The sequence below is a fragment of the Nilaparvata lugens genome, chromosome 14, assembly GCF_014356525.2.
Source record: "Nilaparvata lugens isolate BPH chromosome 14, ASM1435652v1, whole genome shotgun sequence".
NCBI lineage: Eukaryota > Metazoa > Arthropoda > Insecta > Hemiptera > Delphacidae > Nilaparvata > Nilaparvata lugens.
This window is the reverse complement of record NC_052517.1, coordinates 4,342,574-4,363,875: the sequence shown is the minus strand read 5'-3', so window position 1 is coordinate 4,363,875 and position 21,302 is coordinate 4,342,574. Positions and strand designations below refer to the sequence as shown.

The following is a 21,302-nucleotide window of genomic DNA, read 5'->3' as shown; positions in this document are numbered from 1 at the left end:
ACGTGCAAATTGCAAAAAATTCACTTATTCGGAGCGAAACGAGATTGAAAATGTATGGGACTATGTGTATAACATTTATATGAAATACAAATGTTTCCCGTCCCAGGTTGATTTATTTGTTCCGAATGTGATTAATGGATGGAATTTGTCAAAAAATTATATATTTTCGCATGGAATAGAAAGAAACAATTAGTTCTTGTCTGAGGAGCCTCTTGCAGTGTAATTTGTCTGGAGAAACTCATTTTCTGATGAGTTAATTCTACGTCGTGAAAGTTGATCAAGAAACTTTGTATCTGAAGTGACAACAACCTATTTTTTGAGTTTCATGACAAATTCGTAGTTTTCAGGTGAAGTTTTTGTGATTGTATTGTTTTTAATTGGTTTTTGAACAGGAATTATATAATCATGTATTGTTGTGGGAAAATTCTATGTCCATTGAGGTAAACAATTGAGCTTTGCAATATTCCCGTATGCCGTTCGTAGCGCTAGCATCGTGAGCTCTCTAAAAGTTTGTAGTCTATGATGGATCTCCGCCATCTTGTCAATCTGTTCATCGACGACATCGATTCGTTGGCAATTCAGTTTGTTGATTAGTTTTCAGAATAGTTTTTCAACATGGAAAAGTCGTTTATTTATCTTGTACTTCTATTATTTGTAAACTGTAATTTGAGTTTTGTGTCCAGCGAACATGAAACACTTGTGCTTTTGGATAATTTGGCAATTAAAGAAACGCATTCAATGTTTTTCAAGTCATTGAAAGGTGAGGTTATGCATCTACTGAATGACGTGTCGTTGCCGGCTTGTTCTTTATTTTAATAAATTAATTAATTTAATAAGTGAAAGGGAGTAAAATTATCTATTGTATTTCTCTCTCTAATTTTGTATTTTCTTAAATAAGTTTATAGAGAATTTATACAATTTTGACAAGTAAATGCTTTCGTGTTCAACAATAATAATAATATTGTTATTTTGAAAATCAAAGAGACAAAATTTTAAAGAAATTTAAGTTTATTATTGTTCTCTTATTATCTAAAATACTTATCACATGAATAAGTTCTTTAGAATTCTAAGAAAATTAGCATTACATGTAGGTACTGTCTTATGTCGGCATGAAAACCATAAAAGTAAGTCGTCTAATTAATTTATCATGTTTAATTTATGATACAAAATTACTAATCTAATCCCTTTTTGTTTCAGATCGAGGCTACGCGTTGACCTTTAAATCAGCTGATGACTCCACATTGATTTTGTCAAAATACGGCGAATATTTGTATGAGAATTTGATCATTTTTGCGCCATCCGTCGAGGAATTTGGAGGCTCTCTGAGCACAGAATCGATCACTGATTTCATTGACAATGGAGGTGAGTTACATCATAGAGAAAATATACGATAAGAAAATATTCCATGGTTTGTAGAATTCATTCAAAGTTGGAAGTTTTGTATCAAATTATGGTGTTGTGTATCAAGTTGAGATGATATTGTATCATAAATTGTGTTGATATTGTATCGATACTGTATCTTGTGTTGATACTGTATCATATTGTGTTGATACTGTATCATATCGTGTTGATACTGTATCATAACGTGTTTATACTGTATCATATCGTGTTGATACTGTATCATTCATGGTGATAGCATAAGAAGATATCCCATGATATATAAAATGTAGTTTATGTTCCAAACTTGAAGATGATTTTTTGTTAACTCAAGCCGATTACTGTTGATTACTGTCTATTATTAGTGTGTTGTTGGGAGTGTAAGAAGGGCACAGTATGAGAGACTACCAGCGTCACATAGCTTCACCAAAAACAACTACTAGGACTATCGGCTTCAGTTAACACTCACATTTGCAACATAGACACCCTATACACTGTCTATTATTAGTGTGTTGTTGGGAGTGTAAGAAGGGCACAGTATGAGAGACTACCAGCGTCACATAGCTTCACCAAAAACAACTACTAGGACTATCGGCTTCAGTTAACACTCACATTTGCAACATAGACACCCTATACACTGTCTATTATTAGTGTGTTGTTGGGAGTGTAAGAGTGTAAGAAGGGCACAGTATGAGAGACTACCAGCGTCACATAGCTTCACCAAAAACAACTACTAGGACTATCGGCTTCAGTTAACACTCACATTTGCAACATAGACACCCTATACACTGTCTATTATTAGTGTGTTGTTGGGAGTGTAAGAGTGTAAGAAGGGCACAGTATGAGAGACTACCAGCATCACATAGCTTCAACAAAAACAACTACTAGGACTATCGGCTTCAGTTAACACTCACATTTGCAACATAAACACTATACCATGGCATATCACCACAATATGATACTGTATCATCTCATCTTGATACACAACACCATAATTTGATACAAAACTTGCAAACTTTGAATGAATTCTACAAACCATGTGATATCTTCTTATGCTATCTTTTCTCCATGGTTACATGTAGTGAGAATTACGTCATTAAGTCAGTGGAAATAAAGAATGGCATGGTTGCCTATCCATTGTATCCACCGTCTACATGATAGATTTTTCTCATGATGCAACAGTTGTGCCGAATCATCTTCTTTCACTATTATTCCCCTTCGTCTCTACCCCTTCTTTCTTCTCCACCTCCTCCTCTTTTTTTTACCTTCCTTGCCCTATTACCATAGGTAAGGAAAGTATTGCTTTCCAAAAAAATTAACGCACCCCAATTTTTAAATTTCCATATGTTTCAAGGTCCCCTGAGTCCAAAAAAGTGGTTTTTGGGTATTGTTCTATATGTGTGTGTATGTGCGTCTGTGTACACGATATCTCATCTCCCAATTAACGCAATTACTTGAAATTTGGAACTCAAGGTCTTTATAATATAAGGATTCGACACGAACAATTTCGATCAAATGCAATTCAAGATAGCGGATGAAATGGTGAAAATGATGTCAAAAACAGACGGAATGACTTGAAATTTGGAACCTGAGGTCCTCACAATATAAGGATTCGACCAGAACAATTTCGATCAAATGCAATTCAAGATGACGGCTTAAATGGCGAGAATGTTGTCAAAAACAGTGTTTTTCGCGATTTTCTCAAAAACGGCTCCAACGATTTTAATCAAATTTATACCTAAAATAGTCATTGATAAGCTCTATCAACTGCCACAAGTCCCATATCTGTAAAAATTTCAGGAGCTCCGCCCCATCTATGCAAAGTTTGATTTTAGTTTCCCAATTATCAGACTTCAGATACAATTCAAACAAAAAATTTCAAGTGGAAAATATTGAGCATGAAAATCTCTACAATTAATGTTTATTAACATTTTCACCTTTAATTGAAAATAAGCTCGAAATTCGAGAAAAAGTGATAATTCAATTGCAAACTGTTGGCAACTGTTGATTCTATTAAATGATTCACTATGAAGAGGTAGCAGACCTCGTGTGTCTCCAGCGTTATTGTACTGTCACCAGCTGGCTTGGATCTTTGAATAGTAGACTTGAGATGCGTGTGAACACTAGACTAGCGTCAGGTGATTTATTTTCATAACGGCAAGGAAAGTTGTGTGAGTGCGCCACACCAGATTTTTCTTCTTATTTTTTGTCCTCTTCATCATATAGTATTACTACTATAAACAACAATATAAACTAAAGCGTATCTAGAAGGTAAGAAACGCCACAGTAATAATTTTACATAATTTTACATTATTGTGAGAATCTCGTTATTAAGCCAGTGGAAATGATAGGATGACATAGTTGCCGATTCTCTGTTACCACCGCCCTCTATAGTAGATAGCTGTGATTCAAGTCATCCCCCTATATCTGATCTCATATTAATTGTTGATTCTTGTAAATAATGATCAATTGAATTTCAAATATCCTATCCTATACTATTAAACGAGCAACTTCTGTTTATATGTTTGTATTTCACGGATCTCGAAAACGATTCTCACGAAATTCAGAACATAGTAGGTTTATAATATAGAGATTCGATTGCACTAGGTCTCATCCCTGGGAAAACTCGCTGAAGGACATTAAAAGGATAATTATTATTTATCCTTGGGGAAACAGCTGATAATAATTATTTCTCACCACTTGCTTCCAACCAATACCTGCTATTGCTCCAAGTAATAGTAGGTATTGTTCCACTCCAGGATTCCCCAAAGTTCGAAACTGCAATCATGGTTTCATTGAAACGCATATCTCGGCATCAAATCAAGATATCCAGCTGAATTTGATCTCATCGTTCCAAGGATTGATAGATAGATCTAATACGGTATCGAATATTTTAAATGTAAACACCCATTGTGTGGCACATCATTATAAAACACTTCCTAAAACAAGGAAGATAACATCAATTAAAATATTCTATGATACTTGTATCCAAAATGGCGGCTAATTGAAGTTTTAGTTTTCAAAGAAACGAGGGGTTGTAACTCGAATATTTTGAATGTAAACACCCATTTTATGATACATCATTTTGAATACCTTTTCAAAACGAGAAAGATGAAATCAATAAAAAGGTTTTATGACACTTTTATCCAAAATGGCGACTGCTTGAACTGTATCAATTATGACTTCAAAAACTTAAACTTCAATCAGCCGCCATTTCGGATACAAGTTAGTATCATAGAACATTTTAATTGATGTTGTCTTCCTTGCTTTAAAAAGGCTTTCATAATGATGTCCCACACAATGGGTGTTTACATTTAAAATATTCGAGTTACAACCACTAAGTCACCCCCTTATGAGGGATTGAAATTCAGTTGTACGTCAAAAGGTAGAGTATTCGACCAATAACTTACCCTGAAAGTTACAGTATTATATCCACAACAGTCTCCAACTTATTGAAGGGCTCCCATACATATGACTCACTCTGTATATATGGTATTAGAAAGAACCTTTAAACTTGTACAAAACAAATTTGGTAGTATTGGCCAACAATAGCAGTACAAGTAGATTTCAGACTAACAAAGAAAGTCTAAAATTCTACAAACTCTGATTTGAAAAAGAAGATAGATGAAATCCTATGCTATTAAACGAGCAATTTCTGTTTATATGTTTAGGTGTTTGTATTTCACCGGATGTCGAAAACGGCTCTAACGATTCTCACGAAATTCAGAACATAGTAGGTATATAATATAAAGATTCGATTGCACTAGGTCTCATCCCTGGGAAAACTCGCTGAAGGACATTAAACGGATAATTATTATTCATCCTTGAAAAACAGCTGATAATAATTATTTGGTCGTCTGTTGGTGATGGAAGTGAATGAGCGAGTTCATGTGTGTGGGACGGTGTCAAAATTATGACTCAGCTGTTTTTTGTAATCATTCAATCAGGTACTTAGTGCCGGTTGCAAAAAAGCCGGGTTATTTTCAATCCTAGATACATCTTTCTGAAATGGTCTTCTCTGATTTGGTTCATGTGAAGTTAATCAGGATTAAAATTCAACCGGCTTTTGTGCAACTGGGCCTTTGTGAGGGAAATTTTTGCATTCCTCTGGGAATCAATCTCTCAATTTACTGTGATTAGATAGAACATTTCTGTATGAATGTTATTATAATTTCTTCTTTCGTAATACATTTTTTATGCTTTTGTACTCCAGAGCGAAGCTCGGTCCCCGTTATTACTATATTCACCGAGTAAATATATTCACTATTAGCCGTCAGGCTCGCTTCGCTCGCCATATCCGTCTAGCCAGGGGGCTCCGCCCCCTGGACCCCGGACTGGATCGTCCAAGAATGAGATCAGCAGGCTCGCTTCGCTCGCCTGCATTTTTATCATTTGTTAGGACGATCCAGTCGGTGGTCCAGACTAAACGTCTGGCTAAACGGATATGGCGAGCGAAGCGAGCCTGGCGGCTAGTAATATGATATTCCCAGGAATAGCTCCGATTGAAGTAGCAGTGCCCAATCAATTTTTCCGCGATAAGTGGATTTCAATCTTCAACTTGGTGCCAACCTAACAAAATCAACTCAACTTAATGCCAACCTGACAAAATTATTAATTTAGTTACCAGTTAACAACTGTTTCGAAGAGGTACTCTCTCTAGATTATAGTTCTATATTAACTTATGGTATGGCCTTTTTTCAATTATAATTGAGAGAATAAGAAGAATATACATGCTAAAAGACGAACTTTAAACCCTTAAAAACAACCCTTAGAGTTAAATTATTGCCAAAAGATTTCTTAGTGCGCCTCTAAAGGGTCAACTGAACATACCTACCAAATTTGAACGTTTTTGGTCCGGTAGATTTTTAGTTCTGCGAGTGAGTGAGTCAGTCAGTCAGTGAGTGAGTGCCATTTCGCTTTTATATATATAGATTCGTTGTAGATCCACGTAATTTGTTTTGTAGGTAACGTTCTGGTAGCTGGAAGTTCCCAATCGCAGGATATCCTGAGGGAACTGGCAACAGAATGCGGTTTTGAAATGGACGAAGAAGGAGCCTCAGTTATTGATCATCTCAACTACGATATTAGCGATAGTGGCAAGGTACGTGTGTCAGCTCCCATTTGTTGATGTGCTTCATAAAATACCACCAAGCTGTCTTTCTGTGTGTGGCAGGTCGTATCTGATACTGTGTTGTACAAAATACCACCTAGCCTATATTTCTATGTGGGAAGTCGTATGATACATGATTTCAATGTAGAATTTTTATGCGAACATGCTGTTGCGGCCATTTGAAATTGTATTCATTCGCTCATTGACTGCCAGATGGCAGGAAGGTTTCTATAATATTATATAATAATAATAATATCGAGTGACCTGGCTAGCTCAGGTCTGGTGTCAGAGTTTTCAGGTCGCAACTGATCAATTTCAGAGCCTCTGACATGACCTAACGACTGCTTTCTAGGCAGCCGGGACCGACGGCTTAACGTGTCCATCCGAAACACGGGAGTGGCCCGAGATAAATATCTTGCCCGTGCCGGGATTTGAACCCGGGCCTCTGAATCATGAAGCCAACATCTGATCCACTCGACTACGGCCACTCCTAAAGTATTATAATATCCATTACTCATCAATTTATCGTTCCAGGCACTGGATAGTTTGCCAGTCAGTGTGAATTCAGCTCTCGTATTGCTAGCACTCCCTGTCGAGGCTTTAAGATTCAGGAAATTTGTCCTGAATCTGCCTAAATATTCGTGTCGTTTAACATTTTAGGAAATTCGGCCTATATATTTTATATTCGTGTAAATAAGTTGAATTTTCGTTTTACGTGAAAATTTACTCACGTTTCGAATTAATAAGTGAAAAGTGAATGCCAGAACTCAATTTTTAGTTTTTGTTTTTATAAATAGTCAAGTCATAGTTTTATATATCCAGACAGTAAACTTCATCTTAGAACTTTTACCATGGCAAAATTGTAACGTGCTATAAATTTTCGGCTCTAAATTTATTGTCTAAATTCAATATATTTTAAATTTTGCTTAGTGGTTTTGTGTTTTGTTTCGGTTTTATATATGTTTGGACTTTTTAACATCAAAATGAACTTTATTCCGAAGTGAAAAGTGTAAATTTAAAGTATTGTGCTCACTATATAACCTTAGTGTCCGGTTTCCCATTAGGGAACTTTGGACTATATACGGCGAGGTGGAACTACCCTTGGGTCTCCCCACCATTCAAAGCCATACGCTAATAATAATAATAATCTTAGAACGGGAAAACAGCAAGGAACCAACTTTAACAATCGCATTTCGGATAGATCGGTTTGCATAATTTCACCTATCTTTTCCTCTCATCTATCCTATCCAGCTGTCCACCTTTTACCTCAAATATAAGTAGGCAAGCAATTCGATTCACGACATGTTGGATTTGGGATTTGGTGAGTACCTTTTCTGATTTTCTATGTGTTCTATGTATGTGTTTTTTTCTGAATGGATATATTATTCAGCACAAAGATTTGATTCGAATTATACAGTCCACTTCAGAGCATTTGAAACTTGTAGTTTGAAATATTTAAATTTAAAGAACCAGTATTTACGTACCACATGCTCATCGATATATTTAACTGTTGCAAAGTTATTCAAATTTAAAATAGTTATTTGTGCAACTAGTGCGCAAAGTGTCAGTTTGCTGCACCGAAAGAAACGTTTACGCCCGAGCAGTAGGCGAGGGCGGAATGGTTTCTTGAGTGCAGCAGAGGAACTTTGCGCACGTATTTCACATTAAGTTTTTCCTACAGTTACCATTGAATATGAAAAGTGGGTAATTATGGGTAAAATTGCCTGAAATCCATCAAATGTTTTTCTGTGTAATTTTATTATTGATAAAAACCTTAATCCTAAAATCCTAAAGTCCTCGTTGTCCTTGGTTATAATATATAATACTAATAATTAGCGCGTTGTGCTTGGTTGCACGTCTGCTCACTATAGCAGCCACAGCAGTCACTGTTACCAACTTCATTTTGATTTTGCTGCACTGTTGCTCCATATAACCTACTAAGTATTTTGCGTTGCCATGTTGCAAATCTGGAGTGCAGAAAAATTTTTCCCGCACTAGAGCGGAAAAGTGATTCTTTGCGTTCTGTAATCAGTGCAGCAATGGCCACTTTTCAACGTAACTGTAGGAAAATACTGATTAATCATTCAAAAGTTATAAATCTGACAGATCAAGCATTCTGTTCGATTTTTCATTCCAATTCACAAATTTCTTTCCAATAAAGCATTCCAGTATTTATTTCATTAATTATTTTTTATCTTACTGAGCTGTGTGATTTTGTTTTTCTTATTGATTCTGATTGTAAATATTGTGAGTTTGAATAAATAAAAATTGAATTTGAAAGTGTTTATTTGATTGATTGACAATTACAAATCATAATTGCAATATGATTGGGAGAAGACAACAGACATAGTCCAGAACTGTCTTCTCCCAATTTTTTACAAATAAGTTTCAAAAATGAATGAATGAGGTTAAATTTCACTTTTCATTTCAAAAAGTCCAATTTCCAAATATTGTGTTGAATATGTGAGTAGTGGCTTAACTGTTTTCTAATATTTAAAAATTGAAAGTTGATAGTGTAAACATTTTTAAGGTTTATCTATTTCATGTTGGTATGAAAACATTTACTCATATCATTTTTTTTAATCTGTATTTTTTTTCAAATTTAGTTTAATATAATATCAAATCAAAATCTTTATTATGCCAAAATACAAAATCACTTGAAATACTTCAAATCATTAATACAATAATAACTGAAATATTCAGTAGATACATAATCATTAAAATGAATAATACATTTCGATTGAATAAATAGAATTGGCACAGCTAGCAAAGCGAACTTGTGCGCTAGCTGTGAGTTCATCTTCGATATATATATTTTTAAACTTTCTTGCAAAATGATAAAACTACAAACAATAAGATTAGTATGAAGAAAATAAAAATATAAAGGCAAAAACAAAAATAAGATATCCCATCCGTCAATGATAAGATATCCATCAATTTTCATAATTTAGTTTATCGATTTTGCGAATTACGCCAGGCCCTCACAAACACAGGCTTTTGCCTACATGTGAGTCTCTCATAACGTAAGGGTGTATATAATAGTATTCCGACAAAAACTTGAAAACCTTCTCTTACAGTTCCCACTATACTCACTTTCTGATTTCCTCCAGCTGCCAGTAGAGAATCATTTTTTGGAAAACATAGGTGATAGTACTCTGTAGTATTTTATATTTTTATGTGTTTATATTTAAATGATACATTATGTACGTTGGATTATTTTATTCTTGATATTATTGTTTTATTGACATATATAGAGCAAACCTTGAATAGAGGTTTCCAATAGTATTGTTTGTGTCCTGAATGGAATGAAACTTTTATTCTATTATTCTGTTATTTTATTATGATGTATTTATAATGTATATTTTGACGTTTCCGATAGCATTGTTTGTATGCACTAAAGGAATAAAAATCATTCTTAAAAATCATTCTTATTCTTATTCTTATAATGTACTGTAACTGTACTGTATTATTTGTAAATTGGGAGAATAAATTGATTTGATTTGGTTTGATTCATTAGGATTTTTCAATGTGATAACTGTTCAAGATATCGATGTGCGGTTTTTGCCATTCATTTGCTCTTGAAATTCTGTATAAAAATAATGTATTTTATGACCATTTTTCCATTAAAAACAAACTATGTTGGATTCAGAATGTCGATTCCAAGATGATGGACTAAATTTTGAAGCGACAGAAAAGTAGTTTTTTTTTAAATTGATTAGGGTCCCAACTTATCGTAAAATTTCCTTGTAAAAGAAATATTAAGGTGTTTCCATTATTTTCAGCAAACTGTATTTCTTTTTTTGTTCACATCTATTTTTCTAATTCGATTCTATTCATTTTTTATTTATTTTTTCTGCAGCACACACTGATCGTAGCAGACGCAGCCAACCTGATAGATGCGCCCGTGATTGTCGGCGAGCGAAGAGGGGTAGCACCGCTCCTGTACAAGGGAACAGGACTGATAGCTGACTCTGACAATCCTCTAGTTCTCAGACTGCTCTCTGCTCACTCATCTGCCTACTCCTATGTACCTGATAGGCCTATCAAAGAGGTAATAATAGTACTTTACGTAACAAGTCCGGTAACGATAATTTACCGCATAAGTATGAGAATTATCATACGAATGCGGTAAATACGTTACCGTGCAAGTTACGTACAATATTTTTTGTCATACTTATCTGAGAAAGAATAATATTGCTGAGAAACAGAAACCATTACCTGCTGCTGCTCAAGCTACTGCATTCTATAAACATGACTAGCGCCTAGTTCATAACAGACAGACCTTCGAGCTCAAATAAAATAATGAAGGCCTAAATTATAAGATTTCAGATAAGTTCTTATAACTTTAAACTCCTTAAATTAGTTCTTCAATTATTTGAGTTAGTAGCCTATATTAATTACTCAGATGTTATTGGGACTCAGTAGAGTCCTAACATACTCGACTGTAAAGAGAACATATGATCTCTTTACAGTATAGTATGCTGTAATGAAAATCACTTGTTTTCTTGTTCTGCAAACAGCTGTTTACCGGCTTGATTTAATGCATGGAAAACAGCTGCAATAAGTATGGCAAAAACTCATTTATACAATAAGTACATTATCAAAATGATAGGGAGAGGAAAAATTAGGTAACCTTGTGCTATTCCTCTCCCAAATTTAGATAAGGTTACACATAGTCCCAAATAGGTTAAGTCTTGTAGTTCTTCAATTCACAAAAAATAAATTTTCAAATGAATAAATTCTTACTGACGACTATAGTGCCCACGTTATAATGGATGTAGTTGATTAACATTGGTGTTGCTATCCTTGTCTATCACACGACAAAGCGGATAGCTCTATCACTTTCTCGCTTTGCTCTGTTGCCAGAACGTCTTTTAACAATGTAGAATTAATAAATAATTGAAAAAATATTCCATCCTAATTATGAAAATTCATTATTAAATTATTAAAAAATATAATTGATTATTTTAAACTAGAATGACATATAATATTACATCAAAAAAACCTGTATCAGCTACCGTCTATAGAAGGCATTGAAAATACAGAGGATCGGCAACGTTGTTCTCCTATCTTTCTCCACTGCCATTATAACGTGGACCTCATTATAGTGAATTCTTACTGATGTATATAGAATATAGTGAGGTCCACGTTATAATGGCAGTGTTTTATTAACATTGGTGTTGCTATCCTTGTGTATCATTCAACAAAGCACATAGCTCTATCCTTTTATAGCTTTGCTAAGACATCAGGTTTTGTTCAACACACTCATCACCAGATGTCCTCGTCCAAATGCTTAGCATAGTGAGTAAGGAGTACACCTAAATTATAGTGAGGTCCACGTTATAATGGCAGTATTTGATTAACATTGGTGTTGCTATCCTTGTCTATTATTCCACAAAACAGATAGCTCTATCCTGTTTTGTATCAAATTATGGTGTCGTGTATCAACTTGAGATGATACTGTATCATATTGTCGGTATGTCGAACACTAATGCCGGTTACAGAGCTCGACCGACCGTCAGCGCGTACGTCAGTCGCGCTTGTCTTTTCCATAGATATTCCATGTATCCGTACAGAGCAGGACTGGCGGCACGCATGCGCACGGTCAGGACCATGCGTTTTAAGACCATCGGTCGAGTTCGTGCGCATCCGTTCCATCGCGCTATTGAAACAAATAGAATCTTTCAGAGCTGTACTGATCAGTAGCCCGATCGCAACATAACCAATGTGCTGACACCTCTGCCCGACAATCAGCTGATATTGAATTGAATAGCATAATGAATGAATTCAATTAATAGTTTCATATTTGAATTCAGAGTTTTTCTATACGTACATTTCTTCAATCATTTCTAAATGTTTTATTGAAAAAATCATATATTAATAATATTATCTACATATATTTGATCCATAGCTTAAAGTGACTGCATGTATTCCCAATGGTAATACAAGCTCGAAATAACTCATCAAAATTTCTGATGGACATTCTGAGGTAGTTGAAAAATGTATTTCCACCCCAAGAAATGATGTATATAATGGTATTAAATTCCCTTTGAAATGCTCTTTGGGCGACCATCGGGTGAACTTGATATATACGTCTTTTAATCTTTCGTTTACGAAGATAATAAGCTGCAATTAATCTGTAAAGACGTCCATTTTGTGAGTCAGAAAAACTGATGTATGGTCAGGATGGTGCATACGCACTGACGGTCGGTCGAGCTCTGTAACCGGCCTAATATTGCTATAATGAGGTCCACGTTATAATGGAAGTATTTGATTTACATCGGTGTTGCTATCCTTGTCTATCATTCAACAATTATCATTAGTTTGGTATGGAGAAATTGTACAATATTCAATTATTTTTTATAATTTTGTTTGCAGTATCCTCACGCAGTTGGCAAAAACACTCTGCTAATGGCCGCCCTTCAGGCGAGGAACAATGCCAGGGTGGTCTTCACCGGATCGCTCTACTTTTTCTCCGATGAAGCCTTCACGTCTCCCGTACAAAAAGCACAGGTCAGTCACGAAATCTCTTTTTATTCTATAAAAATGAATGTCTGTCTGTTTGTTTGTTTGTTTGTTCCCTATAGACTCGAAAACTACTTGACAGAACGGCATGAAACTTTGGGGAATACGTTGTGTGAATATTGGGGATGGTTTCTGACCAGAAATTTCAATAGGGGGGCTAATAATAATTATTGACAGTGCGAAGTGAGGCCTAAAGGTGCGTACAGACTTTCGCTCTGCTCCGCAACCGAACGTCACTCCAGCAGAGCGATTGATGATCGACCGGGGAGCAACAGTGGAACGCGAGAAGAGCTAACATCTCCCGTAACGTTCATAATCGGTTCGAATGCAGAGCGGGGGTGGAGCGATTGCGGAACGAGGGCGGAGCGAGTTGGAGGCGCGTATATCTGTACGCAGCTTTAGATTCAAGTCGACGGTTTGGCATTTCTCTTAATGTTTAAATGTTTGAATGTTTAAATGTGTATATGTTGCGCATTTACGGCAAAACGCGGTAATAGATTTTCATGAAATTTGACAGGTATGTTCCTTTTTTAATTGCGCGTCGACGAAGATACAAGGTTATTGGAAATTTTGCATTTCAAGGATAAATATAAAAGGAAAAAGGAGTCTCCTTCATACGCCAATATTAAAGTAAAAATCAGACTATAGAATTATCATAAATCAGCTGACAAGTGATTACACAGATGTGTGGAGAAGCCAGTCTATTGCTGTATTTTCATAAGGTCTATAGTTTCAATCAGGTACTTGTGGATGAGAATACTGCGTGAGGTCTACTTTTCACAAAACTACTAGTATATTAATCCATTTTACAGACCTATGTTTTCGAAATTGTCGGCCGAGCGGCTAACGTAGAACAGGAATATCATCATGATTCAAGATCATGTTGTGATAATATGATTTAGCATCTTAACTTACCAGCTGTAATAAACACGTCACTCTGTGATAAAATTGTTCACTGGTATTAAAACGGTACTTTTAAGCACATAGGAAGTCCGTATTGAGATGTAAATAAAAATATTTATTGTCAGATAAATTTCAAGGTTCACCAAATAAAGTCAAGTGTGACATGAGATACATTGACTTTTTGGCGGTACGAAGTTCGCCGGGTAAGCTAGTCAATAATATAATAAAGGAAAGTATTGGCTTATACACGTAGGGGATAGGAAATTCACGAATGACGCATCATCACGTCTCAACTACTCAACTCATTAACTTCAAATATTGCATATAGATTCTTAATTAACCGAGGATGGTTACAGGCCTATTCTAAATTCTTCCAGTAGATCAAGTTTTTAATCAGACCCTTGCGGATCACGGGTTACCTGCTAGTATTCAATATTTCTCATTCTTGTATCATGAGTTTGAATGTTTTGAAATTTTTACTTTCCGTTGAATTGCTATTGAGAATACGGCCCTTAAGATGCATCCACACTCTCGCCCAATGTGTGCAAATGAGGACGAGCGCAAGAGTGTGGATGCGTGGTTTGCCAGTATTCGCCTTCGCTTGTATTTTTGTCGAGTGGCCACAAATGTTCACATGGCAAGACCAACGTGGCCAAGCTTACAAGACACTTGGTCAGCCAATGTGTGCACTAGAAATCTTTCTATTTCCACCTCATACTAGTTTATTTTTCTTCCCTGTTATTTATTATATTTCATAATGTATTTACAGTTCCGGTCCTGTAGCTTTATCACATTGTGAGCATAGGTCGTTAATGTTTATAACTCAAAGTTTATAACTCAATTTGAGTCGTAACTCAAATTTTGAGTCGATTTCTTGTCGACTACTGTCTATTATTAGTGTGTTGTTGGGAGTGTAAGAAGGGCAAAGTATTGATTGATTGATTGATTGAGTACTTTATTTATGTAGATTACAATATATACTGGCTTATACACTTATATACAATAGCTTACAATACAGCAAAATCATAGATGAATTTACATAATATAGACTAAGAAAATAATTATTGAACTGTATATATGAAAAAAGCAATTTGTAATGCAGTATGAAAAGACTACCAGCGTCACATAGCTTCACCAAAAACAACTACTAGGACTATCGGCTTCAGTTAACACTCACATCTGCAACATAACGGTCCTTTACCATGGCATATCACCATAAATGTTACAGTATCAACACAAATGATACAGTATCGTCTCAACTTGATATACAACACCATGATTTGATACAAAACTTTTAACTTTGAATGAATTATATAAACCATGGGATATCTTCTCATGCTATATTTTCTCTATGCTATCACCATAAATGATACAGTAACAATATGATACGGTATCAACACACATGATATAGTATCATCTCAACTTTATATACAACTAGCCGTCAGGCTCGCTTCGCTCCCCATATCCGTCTAGCCCCGACTGGGGCTAGATCATCTAAGATCACACCGACTGGATCATCTAAGAATGGGATCAGCAGGCTCGCTTCGCTCGCCTGCATTTTTCATTTGGGCATTTTTATCATATATTAGGACAATCCTGTCGGGGGTCCAGACTAAACGGCTGGCTAAACGGATATGGCGAGCGAAGAGAGCCTGACTGCTAGTAATATAATATTCCCAGGATTGAAGTAGCAGTGCTTAATCAATTTTTCCGCGATAAATGCATTTAAATCTTCAACTTGGAGCCAACCGAACAAAGTCAACTCAACTTAATGCCAACCTGACAAAATTATTAATTCAGTTGCCAGTTAACAACTGTTTCGAAGAGGTACTCTATCTAGATTATAGTTCTATAGTAACATATGATATGGAAATTTCAATTATAATTAAGAGATTGGGAGAAGAAGAATATGCTAAAAGACGAACTTTAAACCCTTAAAAACAACCCTTAGAGTTAAAATATTGCCAAAAGATGTTTTGGTGCGCCTCTAAAGGGCCAACTGAACATACCAACCAAATTTGAACGTTTTTGGTCCGGTAGATTTTTAGCTATGCGAGTGAGTGAGTGAGTGAGTGAGTCAGTCAGTCAGTCAGTCAGTGAGTGAGTGCCATTTCGCTTTTATATATATAGAAGAAGAAGACACCATAATTTGATACAAAACTTCCAAAATTTGAATGAATTCCACAAACCATGAGATATCTTCTTATGCTATCTTTTCTCTATGCTATCACCACAAATGATACAGGATCATTTACAATATGATACAGTATCAACACACATGATACAGTATCATCTCAACTTGATACACAACACCATAGTTTGATACAAAACTTCCTACTTTGAATGAATTCTACAAACCATGGGATATCTTCGTATGCTATATTTTCTCTTTTGTAATGGTGAGTGTTTTGTGTGATTTCAGAGCTCTCAAAAGTGGGTGACGTCTGGAAATCAGGTGGTTTCCGAAGCACTGACACAGTGGGTGTTCAAGGAGGCCGGAGTAATCAGGGTCAAATCTGTGGCTCACAAGCGACTCAACGAGAAGGTGCCTCCACCGGCCTACACCATTATGGATACTGTGGTCAGTAGTTGACGGCGGTTAAAGTTGACGTTGGTTAGAATTAACATTAGTTAGTACAGAGGCATTGGATTTCAAACCGTTCCTCCATGACATGAAGAATCTCCATCTGGGGATCTATTTCATTTCATTTATTTATCGTCACATTACATCAATTTTTGAGTAACACTCATTTGACTGGTGACATGTCAATACTAGAACAACATTATATTTAAAAGACTTAGTTCTAACTTCTTGAAAGTAAAATAAATAAATACACTCTATGATGTATCTCATCAAATTCACATGGAAATGAAAGTCACAAAAAGTTAAGTTACACTCTACAGCCCCTTTTCACAAATTAAAATTCGGCAGCAGAGTATAGGACTTTCTCTACTAGCATTTTTCTGACTGTTAGTTTGAATTTGTTTATGGCTGCAGGTAATTTATTAAAATAACGTATTCCAGAGTAGAATGGAGTTTTTTCTAGAGCTGTGTGCCTATGTACTGGAAAAGCAATGAGACTACTATTACGTGTATTATACCCGTGATTATCTGTGCAGAATTGAAATTTATCTAAATTCTGTTTAACAAAAACCAACAATTGATAGATAAAAATAGATGGCAGCGTTAGAATGTTTAGGTTTTTGAAGAATGCTTTGCAAGAATCTCTTGATCTCAATCCACAAATGACTCTTACTATTTTTTCTGGATTATAAAAATTTTACCGCTATCAACAGAATTTCCCCAGAAAATGGTTCCATAGCTCAGATATGAGTAGACATATGCGTAGTAGACGGCCAATAGGGTGCTTTTGTCTAGTGAGTGAGAGAGGGTGAGAATTACAAAATAAGCTTGATTTCATTTTTTTTGCAAGGACCTGAATATGCTCCTTCCAAGTGAAACTCTGATTATTATAAGTCCCAGGAATTTTGTTGAAGAGGACACTTCAACACTGTCTTCAATTATTGGAAGATGTACTCTGTTCACTGCTGTTTGATTACGAGCAGAGCTGAATTGAATAAGATGGCTTTATTATAGTTTAACGATAGACCTTTTGCTTTAAACCACTTTGACATTGCTGACAGTGCACTTTTCAATTTACTTGCAAGAGTGATGTGATCGGGTCTATAGTGAGGTCCACGTTATAATGGCAGTCAGTATTTGATTAACATCGATGTTGCTATCCTTGTCTATCATTCGACAAAGCAGATAGCGCTATCCTTTTCTACCACAGCAACGTTCCAGGTTGTTTTTACAATGTAGATCAGCTATCCTTTAGAAGGCAGTTGCAAGGTAACTTTCTTCTCCTATACTTCTCCAATTACATTATATGGTGAACCTCACTATCAAAAGACCAGGATTCTAATTTCTAACAAGATGGCGCACCTCACGTGACGTGTATTGGTGCACTCAAGTATTTGTGAAATGTAAAAAGCATTGGTTAATATAGTGAGGTCCACGTTATAATGGCAGTGAAGAAAGATAGGAGAAAAACGTTGCCAAGTCTCTCCAATTTGCACTGACTGTACACAGCTGTTACTCAATTCATCCCATTGTATTTGATCTAATAATTATCATTTCCCTAATTACATAATCAATTTGATGTCAAATTAATCAAGGAAATTTTTTTCTATAATTTGATTTGAATATTTGCTTTCATAACTAAGATTAGATTTTTTGTATACAAACCTGAAATGGCGGCTAGTTTAAAAACCTGTGATACAACAATCTGAATTTCAAAACAACAGAAATTAAGTTATTTGGTAGATATTCTATTCCAATTTCTTTCAAAAATAATAGAAAAATAGAAATCATATTTAAAATGAGTAATTTCAATGGAAATAATTCTGAAATAACCTTAAAATATTATTTATACCAGTACGAGTAGGTCTAACCTCTAACCTATACATGTAGGCTAACTGAAGCATGGATGAAGTCTAGAATGGTTAGTTATTAACTTTTAAAATGTCATTTTAGGTATTTTAATTTGTATTTCTCATACGGTAATGTCTAAAAATTATTTAATTGTTTCAAAAACACATTTTAAATCAATTATACGACTTGTGTACTCAAGTATTTTGATAGAATGAAGAAAAAAAATGACAACTGATAATGAATTATTGTTCACTTTTGTACAGTCACTGTCAAAAGTAAAAATAAAATATTCTGGCAAACTGACAACATTGCAAAGCTAGAGAGAGATAGCGCTATCTGTTTTTTGTATGATAGAAGAGGACAGCAACAGTATTGTCAATTGTACACTGCCATTTGTAAGCGCGATATGGACGGCGGGAGAAGCCTCCACCAAATATGTAAGCAAAATGTGCCTTCACCGAATATGTAAGGGTGGGAAAATGAAAAACAAGAAACACAAGAAAAGATCGTACAGGTTTTTGATATTTAAAACAAAACAATAAATTATTTGTACAAAATTAGAATTATAATTAGAAATAATAATAATCAGATGAATATTTCAAGGGCTACTCGCTTTGCTGCTAGTGAGGATTCATTTGTTGTGGTTAATGAAAAATTTATGAACAATGACTCAGTAGTCACCTACCTTGATGAAAATGGCTTCCCACTTTGGCATCCACTGGTTGAAACATGACGTTAATTATTAATTAAAAATAAAAAAAAACTGATCCAATGAAGTGGGGTTCAGATCCCTTCCTATTTAATAATACAATTCTGTTTAAACTGCCCAAACTGTGACAGGAAAACTGTATTATAAAACAAGAACAAAATCTATCCCCTTCACCAGAACAGCCGGACTTTACTCACAGTCCTATCGAACGAGCTCACACACTGACACACTCCGACCAAAAGTAAAATTTTGGGTATTAAATATAACTCAGTCAATGCCAAACATGGAAGCCATTTCAAATACATATTTTTATCAGTCGCACAAGCGGCACGTTTGTTATTAAAAACAAAAAGAGAAGCTACATTAATTTTGACAACAAATGAAATAAACAATCTTTCTGTCGATGACAAAAATCGTTCAAAAACAAAAACACTGTTCATTAAACTTTTTCTAAATTAAAACTCTAAAATCCTGATCAATATGAGATAAATATATGATTCATATATATGTCCCATATGACCAGGTGACACATTATAACATGGACCTCACTACAGGCGTTTGTTTGATAGTTTCCATCCTGTATGTATTCTGTAGCGATGGGATGCATAGTGTATGATTATCCTAATATCTATTAATTAATTCTATCTCTGTCTGTTGGCAGGTATTCTCACTAGAACTGGAGCGCAAGTCCGGCGCCTCATGGGTGCCTCACGACGTGAACGACCTACAGCTAGAGTTTGTGCGCATCGATCCGTTTGTGCGGCGCACATTGACGCAGAAAGGCCGAGGCAAATACGAAACCGTTTTCCGTATTCCCGACGTTTATGGCGTTTACAAGCTGAAGGTTGACTATAACCGTGTGGGTTATACCCATGTGTATAGCAGCACACAGGTGTCGGTCAGGCCGCTGGAACATACGCAGTACGAGAGATTCATTGCCAGCGCGTATCCCTACTATGCCAGTGCGTTGAGTATGATGGCCGGTGTGTTTCTGTTTAGTTTGGTGTTTTTGCATTATAAGGAGGAGCCTGTGAAGGGGAAAGTTGAGTAGGTTAGGTTAGGTCGAGGTTTGTTAGGTTAGGTCGAAGTATGTTAGGTTAGGTTAAGTGAGATTGTGTGTGGATTGGTAAGAGGTAATATAGAAGAAGATGAAGATTGAGGAGGAAGAAGAAGAATTAGATGGATGAGGAGGAAGAAGAAGATGGAGAAGAAGAAAGAGCTTGTTAAGGGGAAAGTTGAGTAGGTTAGGTTAGGTCGAAGTTTGTTAGGTTAGGTTAAGCCAGATTGTGTGTGGGTTGGATGGATTGGTAAGAGGTAATATAGAAGAAAAAGAAGAAGAAGAAGTAGATGGATGAGGAGGAAGAGAAGAAGAAGAAGAAGAAAGAGCTTGTTAAGGGGAAAGTTGAGTAGGTTAGGTTAGGTCGAAGTTTGTTAGGCTAGGTTAAGTCAGATTGTGTGTGGAATGGAAATAGGTAATGTGGAAGAAAAAGAAGTAGATGGAGGAGTAGGAAGAGAAGAAGAAGAAGAAGAAGTAGGTGGATTGGCCGGTGTGTTTCTGTTTAGTTTGGTGTTTTTGCATTATAAGGAGGAGCCTGTCAAGGGGAAAGTTGAGTAGGTTAGGTTAGGTCGAGGTTTGTTAGGTTAGGTTAAGTCAGATTGTGTGTGTGGATTGGATGGATTGGTAAGAGGTAATATAGAAGAAGATGAAGATTGAGGAGGAAGAAGAAGGAGTAGATGGACGAGGAGGAAGAAGAAGAAGGAGAAGAAGAAGAAGATGGAGAAGAAAAAGAAGAAGATGAGGAGAAGCAGAAGAAGAAGATGGAGGATGCTAAGGAGGAGACTGAGAAGGTTGAGTATCTGTTAGACCTTTGGAACACACGCAGTACAAGAGATTTATAGCATATAGAAGACATAGCACAAGAAGATATGCCATGGTTTGTAGAATTCATTCAAAGTTTGCAAGTTTTGTATCAAAATTTGATACAAACAATTAATAATTTAATTATGGTGTTGTGTAACAAGTTTAGATGATACTGTATCATATTTTTGTGTTATGCAATGGTAGAGGACCGTTATGTTGCAAATGTTTGTGTTAACTGAAGCCGATAGTCCTAGTAGTTGTTTTTGGTGAAGCTATGTGACGCTGGTAGTCTCTAATACTGTGCCCTTCTTACACTCTTACACTCCCAACAACACACTCATAATAGACAGTGGTCGACAGTAATCGGCTTTAAAATTGGAAC

At 35.7% G+C, this 21,302-nt stretch overlaps 1 protein-coding gene across 5 annotated transcripts; it reads left to right on the top strand.

Moving 5' to 3' along the window:
* The first annotated feature begins 532 nt into the window (after positions 1-532).
* Positions 533-21,237, top strand: LOC111052073 (dolichyl-diphosphooligosaccharide--protein glycosyltransferase 48 kDa subunit). 5 transcript variants are annotated; one of them, XR_005572863.1, is made up of 8 exons: positions 533-760; positions 1,198-1,362; positions 6,342-6,478; positions 10,347-10,538; positions 12,866-13,000; positions 16,338-16,496; positions 19,721-20,219; positions 20,562-21,237. XR_005572863.1 is itself a non-coding variant. In XM_039440563.1 (8 exons), the coding sequence occupies exons 1-7, from the start codon at positions 616-618 to the stop codon at positions 20,108-20,110; spliced, it is 1,323 nt and encodes a 440-aa protein (XP_039296497.1). In that variant the 5' UTR covers positions 533-615; the 3' UTR covers positions 20,111-20,140; positions 20,500-21,237. The 5 variants fall into 5 exon arrangements, 3 of the variants coding, with proteins under 3 accessions (XP_039296497.1, XP_039296496.1, XP_022194380.1); XR_005572862.1 differs by having other exon boundaries at positions 19,721-20,332; positions 20,500-21,237; XM_039440563.1 differs by having other exon boundaries at positions 19,721-20,140; positions 20,500-21,237.
* The last annotated feature ends 65 nt before the right edge of the window (positions 21,238-21,302 follow it).